This window comes from Phragmites australis, chromosome 14 (genome assembly GCF_958298935.1).
Source record: "Phragmites australis chromosome 14, lpPhrAust1.1, whole genome shotgun sequence".
Lineage (NCBI taxonomy): Eukaryota > Viridiplantae > Streptophyta > Magnoliopsida > Poales > Poaceae > Phragmites > Phragmites australis.
Window position 1 is genome coordinate 27,095,505 of NC_084934.1, and position 14,100 is coordinate 27,109,604.

At 43.2% G+C, this 14,100-nt stretch overlaps 1 protein-coding gene across 1 annotated transcript; it reads left to right on the forward strand.

Moving 5' to 3' along the window:
- The first annotated feature begins 6,164 nt into the window (after nucleotides 1-6,164).
- On the forward strand, nucleotides 6,165-8,403 carry LOC133890906 (protein TIFY 10b-like). Its single transcript, XM_062331531.1, has 5 exons — nucleotides 6,165-6,456; nucleotides 6,660-6,819; nucleotides 7,351-7,625; nucleotides 7,734-7,791; nucleotides 7,894-8,403. Exons 1-5 carry the CDS (start codon nucleotides 6,336-6,338, stop codon nucleotides 8,012-8,014), a joined length of 735 nt encoding a protein of 244 aa, XP_062187515.1. The 5' UTR covers nucleotides 6,165-6,335; the 3' UTR covers nucleotides 8,015-8,403.
- The last annotated feature ends 5,697 nt before the right edge of the window (nucleotides 8,404-14,100 follow it).

The window sequence follows — 14,100 nt, forward strand, 5'->3', positions numbered from 1 at the left end:
ATGATTCAGGAATGATGAGAGGCCGGTGGCAATAATCTGTTTTGTGTTTGTGGAGTTTAAAAAAAAATGTTGAGATACCAATAAAGATTTGTACAGAGTCCGGTAACTGAAGCGTTGCCTCATTTCGTCATGCACACTGTCACTTTGGGATTTATATATCCTTGAGGAAAGAAGAAAAAAGAAATCAGTTTTGTCCATCTATCAAAACCACTGTTCATCAATCATGCCATATCCGTATGCATCTTCTTCACAGACAACAATGCGCTAATCATTCGGGTCTGTAACACAAGTGACGCCAGGACGTCCATATCCGACGACCAATCATACCACTCGTACCGTTGCAAGTTTCCTCTCTCTTTCTTTTTTTTAACAAAAGAGCAGCGTTTGCAGTTAAGTGGGTGGTTGTATCATTGCAAGTTTCCTTCTCTCCCCCATTTTCTTTTAACAAGAGAACAAGATTTGCGATATAATTTGAGCAGCTTCGTTTGGGTGTTTCGCATGCTGTTTTCATTCACCAATGCCTCCCAACGGCAGGCTTCTACTACTGCTATCCAATACACATTTGGCATCTCTCTCTGCACAAAAAATATCCGAAAGAGGGAAAAAATCCTCTTGTAAACTGCACACCTCCTCACAGGACACTAGAAGCATAGACGGACTGATCAATAAGATATTAGAGATGAGATTTTCACGCCGATCACTTTATATCATATTTTTTTTTAACTCTGATAGTACTAATTTATAACTGAGTAGTTGACTCTTAGCTGTCTTACCTTTTTAGATGTGAGATTTTCACATCAATCACTCTATATTATATTTTTCATCTTCAACTACATTTATTTATGGCTGAATGGCTCACCGTATCATACCTATTTTTTAAAACCGGATCCCCTACTGACGAGGCGTGTTCTCGGCGTTCATCCAGTTGTCAGTACCACCACCATGGGTGGTCAAGTACTCCTGCTACCACGAGACGACGAACCAACGGGCAGGGCAGCCGATAGTGACCCGTTCGTGCGAGCATCACCAAGCTGCCGCCGCGGCAGAGACCGCGTGAGCTTGAGCGCCATTTTCTCAGCCCCGGGCGTGGCCCACGGACGATGGCTCTGGCTTTCGTGCCACGACGTGCTGCTGCCGCTGCTGCCCTGGCCCTGACACTGGACTGGTCAAGTGATCTTCTGCACCGCCGCCTGATCTGGAGATTTCGAATCGATGGCGTCGTGCACAGGCGGCAACGCAAGTTTTAGGCCACGCACGCTTCAAAAGTCGCCGGGGCTCATGCCGGTGCGAACATTTGTTAGTGGGCGACTGGGCGGCGAGGTGGACGACCGGGGAGAGCAGAAGTTGTGCCCCCTGTTTCAGGGGCGGATCCAGAAAATGAAATCGTGGGGGGTCACTCTTCTAAACATAGTGGTGTCAATTGCATCCGAGTTCATCCAACTTAATTGCATGTAAGACCATCCCAACAGAGTTTTTTTTATAGATCAGAATTTTTTCGTGAAGAGATTTTCGTTTACTTTAATATTTTAAACGGTTTTTGTCACAAAGAGATTCTAATATCATTCACTTTAGGATAATATTCTCTCATTTCAGTTCACGAATCCCATTGAAAAGAAACGGTTGAAGATGAGAGAAAAAAAAACGAACAAGAACGAAAAAGTAAATCAGAAATAAAACGAAATGAAGAGAATATGGTTATGATGATCTAAATACTTTCTCTCGTTACAAACACAAATCTATTAGACATCGACACAGTCTCTAATATAAATCTTATGCTATCAATTTATATAACTTTTTTTGTTATTAATGCTCAAAGCTAAAAAGATTTAACTTATAACAAATCTAAATAGACTTATATTTAGAATTAGATGTTGTACTTTTTTAAAAAGAAATAGTTTTAGGTTGTCACTTGTATGAACATGCTTAGTTGCGTTATTTTAAGACATATCTGGCTCAAGATTCAACCAGGATCACATAGCCATTGTTAAATTTAGGACGAATGCGGTTAATTAGTCAAATTCCGAGTGGCCAAGGAATCCGATCAGAGAGGCAAAAAGTCTCGGTCAGTGTCGATTGCCGCCAGTTTTCAACAACGGGTCAACTAAGGAGGTGTGGAGATCTTGCACAACCCGCATTGCAACTAAATCATGGACTCTGGAATCCAAACGCAACCATATGTCAATGTCACATGTTGTCATGCATGCACTTTGTAGTTCTGTGTTTTTCATTTTTTAATGCGTCGTCTGCGTTGGAGTTGAATACCTGCCAGTAAATACCCACTCCAATTTCCAAAAGAAACTACCCTCCAACTTACACACATGTAGTGTAAAAAAAATGGAACGCTGTAATTTCACAGAGTTTTGTACAAATAGTACAGTTATTACATCTACATGGAAAAACTCCAATATGATTGTTCTACACTGCACCAAAGTCTAAGACCCTATTTGTTTTCTATTTTTACTGTTGTTAGAAGCTAAAAGCTAAAAACCAGAACAAATGAGATTATAGAGAAACTAGAAGGCTGATTCTGAGGAAAATAAACTAAAGCTGAAAAACTTGCTAAGAGACACTTTTCTAAGAAGCTATGTGCTAAGAAATCAAAAATCTAGTATAGAAGCTAACAACCTATTTCTAAAAATAACTTTTCAGACAAATCAAAAATATTATTTAAAAAAAATCCAAAAACAGAAATTCAAATAAATAGGGTCACTGAAGTCTGAACTCTGAACTCTGAACTCTGAATACAGGCTAATTTGGGGACAAGGTGAGAATGGTCAGACTTCAAGATCACAGTTGGATGTGAACGAGACACTTGTGCAGAGACTAGGTGAGGCTTGGAGCACACTAACCAATAATTAGTGGTAGTTTCGTGTAGGCGACAATGACCCATGTTAATAAGTCGGTCTCTACTGTCCACTTGTACGTGACTAATTCCAAAAGATAAAAATATCAAATCCATCTGCGCGGTGCACGCCGTAATCAACAATTAGCGATAACCAAGACAATTTGGTCCAACAAATCCATCTGGTGCTTCCTTTGGCTTAAATATATACTATGATCTTAAGATATTGCATCTTGTCAAAGAAGTCGTCTGCCTTCGGCTCACCTAAGAGGAGAAATATGCAGCAATTTGTCATAAGAAAGGATGTTTACTGTGCTTTTGGCTAGCTTGACTCAAATTTACGTGCAGCACGAGCTCGTCTTTTATATAAGTGGAGACGATCGAAAGGTTATCGTGTAGTACTGAAGTTCTTCTTCGTTGTTAATCCCATGTCTCCTCTTACCTCCTTGCTGCTTGTAATAAAAATGGTTTCATGCAGACCCTTGAACTATACCTTAGCTAGAGTAAACATGGTAACGCAAGTTCTTAAATTTTGTCACTAAACTAACTTTTTAAAGGGCACTAACTTACTATTATCTCTCATACATAGTTACATACATGCATATATGTGACTCTATATTCATGCTACTACTGCATATCGTCACTACAATCGTTTCTAAAGCCTCATGCCATAAGCTTCTCATCTGTCCGTAATAAAATGTCTATGGTGATCCTCTAATGGTCGATAGTTACGTACATATTCATCACTACTTAGAGAAATTATTTATATAGATGATTTGTAATTCCGTACGTGACGCTTTTTCGATCCATTTTAATAAAAAAGAGTATGTACAAATCAGATTTGTATAGACGAATTTTGAACCGTCTATACAAATAATTAGTACAGACGGCTTCAATAATAAATCATCTGTACTATTTAATATCACAGATGGCTCATAGTTTCGAACCATCTGGACTATAATACAATAAAGAAATAAAATTGTGACCCATACAAATATTACAAACAACTATCACAAAATAAATACACAAAGCAGAATTTAAAAACATCTTCTCTCAATTGCAATCATCATATATATACATAGCACCTAAATTAACAGAGTAGATACATAGAGCAAAATCCAACCAATATTGCTTCTGTTGTTTCTATTGCTAGATACTATATCAATTACAAATTGATGAAAAAAATGTTAAAACAATATGTACAACAGATCCGTGCAACGTCATCTGATGTTGCACAAGTAGTAGTGCACAAAGACGAACGCACATCAGGAAAGCATTACCCAGAAGTAGGAAACGAAAAATCAGATGGTCTTAGATCTCCCAAGCATTTGCAAGATCTGGCCTGCACAACTCGCACTATATAGAGACCTCCAAACTAAACAAGATACTTACCGATGAGCCACAAGGAAAAAATATATCCAAGTTTTTTGGGTTGGAGAAGGTTCTGGGCGAACACGTGGGGAGATGCGCGAAGCGGGACGCTCGGTAATGTTGGAATCGTCTAAACTATATACATACAATGAATGTGTGGGAAGATAAAAGAGGGACGCTTCATTGTTTTAGAACCGTTTGAACTATGTTATTTATGTAGATGATCATATTTTGGAGCCGTCTGTATTAATAGTACAAACGGTTATTAAATGCGAACCATCTGTACTAAAACATTTTACTTCGTGAAAACTACTCATCATCATCTTTCAGACGGTTCTAGTTTAAAATCTTTACACAGATAGCTTCGAATAGACGCCTGTACAGAGACGTTTTACTAAATCATTTTTTAATAGTGCATGCTACTATTGCATATCGTCACATGCAATCGGTTCTAAAATAAAGTGTATGTGATAGCCCTTTAATAGTTGATAGTTGTCAGCCGTATGTGAAATCATACTAGAGATGCCTGATCACTATGAACAGTCTATGATGACATCTATAGGGATCACCTCACGTAATATTAATATTAATCGTTTGGCAGATCATATGACAGACGGTTGCTGGGAAGAATTATCTGATTTTTATGATATATTTTAGATAATGCTAGACAATAATTATATGTAACATTTGTGGAGGTAAAAGAACGTCATCCACCTCCCACCATGGGCACCGCCAGCTCGGGGCCAGGGCTGCCATGGATGAGGAGGGATGAGCCGGGTCCATCGTCGTTGAATCACGGTCGTTGTTTTTGACCTTGTATGTATGATCATCGCGAAATCCTGCACGAATCACGTACACGTGGTCGGTATGAAGGCTGCCATCACAACCATCGGCACGTATGTTATGATTTGCTACAACCACACCTTTAATTATATTAGAGAGAAATGACATAGCTATTTGGCTATTTGGCTTTGCTCGATGCTACACCGTCCGAGCCAACCAAGCCGACCCGGACTGAACCCACCTCATCAAGGAAACACCGTCTGGCCGAACCAAACAAACCCAACCTTCCTGGGAAGCCGGTCCACTTAGGACTGTTCATTTATAGCATTGTACTGAAAAGCCGAACCCAACCAGTCGAATCAAACCGATCAACTCGGTTTGACAGGCTTCTGGTGGTGTTTGATTTGGTTTTGTAAAATTATGTGGTTTCATATGTTTGATTCTTAAAAAAACTGACTATTAACTGAATAAACCAAAATGTAGAAAAAAATATATAACGTGGAGGAGATTCAAATCCTGATGAGCAAACTAAGTTAGTGGATACACACCTTCACCACTTGGTTAAAGAGTTATTATGCGCTATTGAAAAAAACTTTAATTATTTTATATAGTTATGTTGAGTTCATCGGTTCCCTAAAGAGATAAAAATAAAAATAAAAACAAAAACTTTTCTAATTGATCGAGACTTCTTCTATTTAATGTCAAATATGATCAGATGTCTCTCTCATATTTGGTTGATGCCAACTTTTTTACTACTGGTAGTAAATAAAAGTTAGGTTAACTTAATTTTGTGTTAAGTTTGCTAAATATGATATTAACCGAAATACATCGGAATAAATTGATATTACTAAAACCGAACCATACATTAAAGAAATACCATATGAACCAAATAAATAATACCATATTTACCTATATATCGTAATTCCCAAACCGAAATAAAAAAAAACCGAACGAATCGTCCTAGTCCACTCAGCGGCGGGCGCTCTGGGGAACCCACCGCCTTTCGCCACACGAACCACGTGCGAATTCGAGTCATTATGGCGCCCTGCATTAAATTACCTCCCCTCCGCCCGCGGAATGATAAACAAATCGAATTAATTTATTAATCCGACGCTTTTAATCGCGGGATTACTCTTAATTACACTCCTTTATAAACGCGTGAGGGCTAGGCGTGCTCACACGAGGTCGCGCACGAGCACGAGGGAGAGAGGTTAATCACTGCCGCGCCAAGAACACCGCGGGTTGGGTGGGTGGATTCGGCTGCGGAGTTGGAGGCGGCGGGGAGATTTGTTTCGAGGAGGTGAGGTGTGGGGAGGAGGAGACATCGGCCGGAGGGGAGATGGCGGCGTCCGCGAGGCCCGGGGAGAGGGCGACCAGCTTCGCCGTGGCATGCAGCCTCCTCAGCCGCTTCGTCCGCCAGAACGGCGCCGCCGCGGCCGAGCTCGGCCTCGGGATCAAAGGTGAGCAGCGCCGCCGGCGGTTTCGGCCTGGTTCGGCTGTTGAAATCTGGATGCCTTATCTATAATTGCGAAGTTTTGCGTCCCGATTCCGGCGGTTTTGTGGGTTTTTCGTGTGAGATCTGAGCCGGGGTTTGGATGTTGGGGTAAAAATCACACGTTCCCGCCGTCTGGGCCTGAAAATTTTCAACTTGCTGTGGTTTCAGGTGAAGCCGAGCCGCAGAGGGCGCCGGCGACGATGAGCATGCTGCCCGGAGCGGACGGCGAGGAGGCGGAGAGGAGGAAGGAGACTGTGGAGTTGGAGCTGTTCCCGCAGAGTGCCGGGTTCGGCGTGCAGGAGGCTGCTGCTGCTTCTGATGCTTCTAGGTAGTACTTGATCACAGCTTGTTCCTCCATTCCGTTTTTGAACCTGATGGTTTTGCCTTGCGGTCACATGGTCAAAAGCCTTGAACCTCTTTTTGTGTTCAGGTTAATCATGCACTTAGTTTAACCATGTTGTAAGTAGTCTGAAATCTATTTGAGCGGTATGGTAAGTTTTGGGTAGGACAGAGTTGGGTACTTGGGTATAAAGCGGCCTTGTAGTTGCTCTTGTTTTGATAGGATTTCTGAGTCAAAACTGTGTCCTTGTAGTTGCAAGAAGCTACTGCCTTTGTTGAAATACTTTCATGCTCAGAATTATGTAGAGATTAGCTAATGAATAAGTTGAATCCTTGTTTGTAGAAACTTAGAATGTGTTAATCTGAACTGGAGTTTGCCGCCCATGAGCCAAAGTTGAGGTTTTTTAACAACAACAAAAAAGTATGTGCTTGGCAGTGAAAACAGATTAGGCAATCGATGCAAAACTGAAGTAGTTTGTACAAGCACGTTCTTATTGTTCCTATGTGCAATATTTCTCAGGGAGCAAGAAAAGAAAGAGAAGCCTCAGCAGCTCACCATCTTCTATGACGGGAAGGTGCTCGTGTTCAACCACTTCCCAGCCGACAAGGCAAAGGACCTGATGCAGCTGGCCAGCAAGGGCAGCCCTGTGGTTCAGAACGTTGGTTTGCCTCAATCCTCTTCACCCACAACCGTCACCGACAACGCGAAGGTCCATCAGGTCGTGCCGGCCCCGGTCAGCAGCTTGCCTGGTGCTCAGGCTGATGCTCAGAAGCCTGCTCGCCCAAACGCTTCTGGTAATTACTCCTCCCTTTCTTGTTGTTCGTACTACTGGGAGACTCAACATATGGATCATAGAATTTTGTCAATGGATTATTCATCGGACGTTCGCATTTTCTTTGTAGATATGCCTATTGCTAGGAAGGCATCACTTCACCGGTTCCTCGAGAAGAGAAAGGATCGGTAAGTTGCACTTTCCTGTGATTGTTTTCTCAGTATGGTCAAGTTTTTTTTTTACCAGTGTTGTATTTGGATCTAACGTGTACCTTTTTTGCTGTTCTTTAGTCTCAATGCAAAGACACCATATCAAACTTCTCCTTCCGACGCAACACCAGTCAAGAAGGAACCTGAGAGCCAGCCATGGCTTGGACTAGGACCGAATGCCGTGAGGTCCAACATGAGCTAGCATGTTATGCGGCCAATAAGACGGCACGACAACCTTACCAAACCTTTGCAGAATGATCTGAAATATGCTTGCTTGCCATTAGAGTACCAAATCATAAATATTCTCTTGTATCATGTTTTAGTGTTTTTCTTTAGGTCGTGGTTCTAAGTCCTCTTGTCATATAGTTCTGGATGTAAAGAAAAGTAGCCAGCCATGACCATTACCGAGAGCCGGAGAGAAGTTTTGGGTTGTTTACACACCGCGCCTCTGAATTGGCCATGCTAAGGAAAAAAATATAGTGCAAAGGGACATGTATTTTCTGAAATTCGGATCATCTGGCTCTAGCCTTGCTCTATGCGATTGTAATGGATCCAGGATATCATCAGACTACTATTGTTATTTTCTGATTACATGATCTGATTATCAGGTTTGTAAGAAATCTTATTGCGCTTGCTGTTGCAAATCTTTGTTACTGATGACTGGGGCAATGTAGAGTGATGCAAAACCATATGCAAGTAATTCATGAATAATTGCTCCTCCATTTTATACACTAATATACATGTGTCTCCAATTATAGTGCTTCTGCTAATAATTTGCCGTCGGTAATTTGGTGCATACTTCATTGTGGTCTTTGAGGAAATGACGAACGTCTGCTGGCAGCTTAATATAATACTCATCTGTTGCTCTAGAAACACAAATAGTGATATGTTTTTCCTACGAAGTAGTTTTCATCTTAATATAACCATGCAGGTACACAGCATCACATGAGGCAAGGCAGAACCGGTAGGTTGAATGGCGTTGCCTCGTTCAACTGTTGAAGATTGGGTTTGAGAGGGAAGATGGACAGGCATGACTTGTCACCCATGCCCGATTCTTTAATCAAAAGGCAAGAGCACATGTGAGAAATACCAGGAGTCGATCGATAGGATTCTTCCTGACGGCTAAAGCATAGCAAAACACTCTACAACAAAGCAACAACGGGAAGCTGTTTGGAAATTGCGAGGGGAGAAAAAGACTGGGGACATGGGAGCCCTCTCTCTCTCTCTCTCTCTCTCTCTCTCAACTTGTTCGTAGTTTAACATTAACAAAAGACTACGCACACCCTTGCAAGTTGCTGTTCTTCCGATATGTTTTCCTCAAACTTTTAGCTGCTTCTCTAAGAAGTCTCGTGCGCCTTTGATCAATGCATCTTGACTCAATTTTGTCAAAAAGCTTTTGTCATTGAGCTTTTCCCATGGAATGAATTGAAAACATTGCATAGTTCAGGAATTCAGGCAACCTCAAGTAAACGTCTTCTGGTGCAGAAATAACTAAACAATTCCTGTTGGCGCCGACGAACTGTGCAGGTTTGGAGCTTGGCTTGTGGCTTAACAAAATAGGAGAAGCCATGTGCTAGTTGTTCATAAGCAAGAACTTCGAGGGAAAAAAGAAAAGAAAAGATAAACTGTGTGCCGTCCTCTGATCCAGGAAACCTCTTGCCCTGGTTTTTAGGATGGAAATGTTCTTGTTATTACTGTACGTTCAATAACAATCTAGGTCATTCAGACGCAAACGCATGCAAGGGGCTCCATAGATACGGACCACCGAGCTATTTGATCCAATGGTCCCTGCAACCTACCAAACAATGGATCGACAGCGCCTCGCAACAAAAATTCTCCTCAAATTGTTCGGCAGGCCGGGGAGTTCACTACTATTTCATCTTTCATGACAAAAATTTATATGAAAGATTCAATTCATATGTGCAACAGCGGCCCTGAAACGTCAGGGAGCTTCACACCTCTATTGCAGGACACATCATCCTTTATTGTTATTCGACCCTTTGTTCGGGCTGCCAACCGAGCCGGTTGTTAGGCATGGGAGTAGAGCTCCGCTTGTTGAGTTGTCGGGGTGTTCTGGTTGATGAGCTAGCTAGGCACAGTTGCTGGCGGGGTAACGTTGTTTCAGGTGGGTGTCGCTTGGTTGTTCAGGAGTGCCGGGTTGTATATTGTTTGTTGTGTTTATCGGGTTGTATGCTGTTTAGACTTGTCTTCGTCTGTTAGAGGGTTTAGGGTCCTTTTCTTTCTTGCTTTGTCTTGCGCGTGAGAGGGGCTCCACAGGTTGTATTGCAATACTTGTTAAGGTTTTCGGACTCGGTTTTTCTTATAACTTAGGTCATTTTTCTTGTTAATACAATGATACGTAGCTGTCGGTGACATGGGAACCAGGGGTCCCCGAGTCCCGAGACCAGAACAGCAGAGTGCCACGTGGCGCCCTCCCTCGGGGATTATCTCCCTGAGGTCCGAGAAGACCAAGTTTCGGGAGAGTGTGCTCGAAGCCATGAACAGTGGTCCCCGAGTCCCGAGGCCAGAACAGCAGAGTGCCACGTGGCGCCCTCCCTCGGGGGTTATCTCCCTGAGGTCCGAGAAGATCAAGTTCTGTGAGAGGGTGCTCGGGGCCATGAACAGTGGTCCCCGAGTACTCAAGTTCCCCGATGACCCGAGAAGACCAAGTACCGGGAAGAGGGTGCTCGGGGCCATGAACAGTGGTCCCTGAGTACCCGAGTTCCCCGATGATCCAAGAAGGCCGAGTTCCGGGAGAGGATGCTCGGGGTTATGAACAGTGGCCCATGGGTACCCGAGTTCCCTGATGACAAGAAAAGTCAGTTTCGGGAGAGAGTGCTCGGGACCGTGAACAGTGGCCCTCGAGCACTCGAGTTCCCCGAGGACCCGAGCAGTCAAGTTCCAGTAGAGAGTGCTCAGGGCCATGAACAGTGGTCCCCGAGCACTCGGTTCCCCGAGGACCAAGAGAAGGCATATCCGGGAGAGAGTGTTCGGGACTGTGAACAGTAATCCCCGAGCACTCACAGTTCCCTGAGGGCCTGAGAAGTCCTTCGCCGGTGATCCCCACAAGGGCACAGCGGTGAGGTGTCAACTGGTGAGAGGTCCGATGCTGTATTTAAGAGGGCGTGTGGCATGTCACTTCCAACCACTCTCCCCACGCTTGCGTGAGGACATTTAATGCACGGGTCACATCGCGCGTCATCGGGCGCGCCTCGGGATTATGTCGCAGAGCTCGAGGCACACCGTATGCCGCCCTGCCATGTCAGGTCTGCTCTGACCGGGCGGGCACGCGGGGCTGCTTGGTGGCTGCCCGGTGGGCCCTCCCCGTAGTACTCGCCGAAAAGCAGTTAGATGACGAACAAGACTGGACGGGGGCGTATTTTCAACCCTCCCCGTCACCTCGCGCAGCAACCCATGATGGTTGCTTTCCATTTATGGCGCCTTAGAATTTGCGCCATCCTTTCTGGGCACGCTACCGCCCCGATGGGTATAAAGAAGGGCGAGCTCCCCGGAGAAAAAAGGCCTGAATCTGATACAAGACAGAGAAGACGGAGACCGAGACTTAGATCGACCGAGGAATAAGGAGCACGAAGCTCTAGACTTAGACAAATATTCTTGTAACACAGCAGATCCTCAGAGAGACATTCTCAGAGTATTTATAGCATACACACAGGAATAGGGTGTCACGCTCAGAACGGCCCGAACCTGTCTAAAAATCCCCTGAGCATTTACTCCTTCCTGCATCCGATCATTCCACCACACCTGCATCTCATTTACTCCCATTTATTTCACCTACGAAGCGGACTCAGAATCATCCCCCGGCCGAACCTCAAAGGGGGTCCCTCTGGATCCCCGCTTGAGGAGTTAACCCTCCGACAGTAGCTCTACCGCGTGTTCGAGAAAAAAGAAACATCAAGGAGCTCCGAAAATGGTCGTATCGACAAGGACGGAGAGAGTAAGAAAGGGAGCTTCTGATGTGTACCAAATTTTGAATCTCTCTAGCAGTTGATGGACAATATTGTCGTAGTGGATTTGAAGCTATTAGAGTCTGTTTGTTTCAGCTTGTAGATTACATATTGATTATAATTTGCAACTTGAAATAAATATGTTAGATTATAAAAACTGAATTTCAACAATTCATCTTTCTGCAATTGATCAGCTTCTGCAAATTGTATAATCTAGCTTTTACAATATAGTTCTTTATAACTCACAATATACAAATAGCTTTTTATAATCTACAACTGAAACAAACAAACAATATAAAAATAAAACAGGAGATCATTCCATTCCATTGGAGAGAGGAAAACAGGGGGTCATGGGCAGCAAGCAGGTGAGGAATCTCTGGAATATCTGTTTCGCTCCTTTTTTTTTTTCTTCCAAGTACTCCTTCAGGTTCATTTCATCACGTTGCGATTGTTTAAACAAGACGCGAGTTCATGCACATGTCCGCGTGCCGGTGTAGCATCGTCAACTGTTGCTGCAGTAGTACTACGCACGGTATGGGTCGTGCGTTTTTCTTTCTGCAGCACAGTTTCAGTGAACCTAGGCCCAGTAATGGTAATCCACGGACTGCTATTTTAAATGCCTCCAATTGTTATTTGGCTCGTTTATAAACTTGGAGCAATGCAACAATGTTGGCATACTTGATGATACTATGCAGTACGTGATGTGTGGGCGCGGTCGTGATGCAGACAAGGGAACTAAGGGAGGCACATGGCGGCTACGAACAAGCACCTCTCGGAAGGGTGAGAGTACGACCCTATTTATCACTATTTAAATCTTGATACACACTATTTTTCAACGGTATTATTAGTAACTAGGTGATAGAGATGTGCTTACGTGTGTGAGTGTAGTGTGCATGCGTAATAGTGTGTATATGTGTCACCAGTAATCAGAAAAAAATCATCTGTCATGGCCTCCACTGTTCATGCTCTTACAGTTCAAACTTCAAAAGGCACATGGAGGGCGCGCGCGGCTAACAATGCTGGAAATATAAGAGAGGGACCCTGCACCTGCATGTGCTTTTACTGTGCATGGCGTCTGGTTTCCGAACTAGAGCGGCGAAGAAGTCCATGCCGTTTTCATGTTCCAACCAACCGTTCGGACGAACTGAGATTCTCTGTATCAGAGAAGCCAATGCAGAGAGTTTACAACCCTCTGCATTAAAGCGAACGTGCACCGTCCGATAAAAAATGGAGAGTTCAGATCTGATGCTACAGTAATCTATGAACAGTAAATTATAATGCTGCCAGCCGAATCCAAACCAGACCATGTGCAGAATTCAACCAGAACCATTTTCTCAACCGGGCTCCAAACCGTTTCAAAACCGTTTCCCCCAGCCCGATTCCCAACCCAGTTTGGCAATACAGGGAGCCTCTGCTCCGCTCTGCTGTTCACTTGCTTGGAATTCAAGCACCGACAAGCTAGCTGTTGCAAGGGTTGCACTTTGTTCATCAACAAAATCTGCTAGTTCATACTTGTTCCCGGATGCAACCTTCTCCAGAGAGGACCTACTGGACAAATCAGATGTTACAACAGCTAGTTTGGCAAGACATTGATTATACTCCTCGCTGTTCTCTTGCTTGTAATTTAGGCACTGACAAGCATACAACTAAACCAGAAGTTGCTAAGTCAATTTTCTCATTCAACGTCGTAGTCCTTACATCAAAATACAGTAAAACAAATCAAGTAGTACCGGTAGAATTTGCTCATCAACGTCTTAGTCCTTACATCAAAATATAGTAAAACAAAATAATTGATGATGGTTGTTTTAGTTGGCCTGCCTGTTCTTTACAGCGGACATGTCAATCTGGAATCTACAAAAGTTGTCACCGACCTGTTCAAACAAGAAACTAACATGTCATGTCAGACAACATTCACCCCATTCAAAAAATTAGAAGTACAAGAAAAATGCCACATAATAAACACAAATGAGGTTTCAATTGGCAACCGCAATGCAAAATGAGTTCAACAGCCATCTCATGTCTATTTACACGCACGTATGATGTATGAAGCAAACCATATCATAGTATCAACCCCTCCGCGGGTTCAGCGCATACTTCACAACCCAAATTTTAAGGGGCAATTTGCTAAGTATTATCGTAAAAATTAAAAAATACTATTGGTGTGAGGATGACATATAGATCCTGAGCTCATATGTCATCCTCACAACCGATAATATTTTCCAATATAAATATTTTTACGATAGTATCTACCTAATTTTGCCAAACTTTAAACATGACACAAAGAGAGTAAGGAACTTAGATATTATATAATTGTAGATTTAGA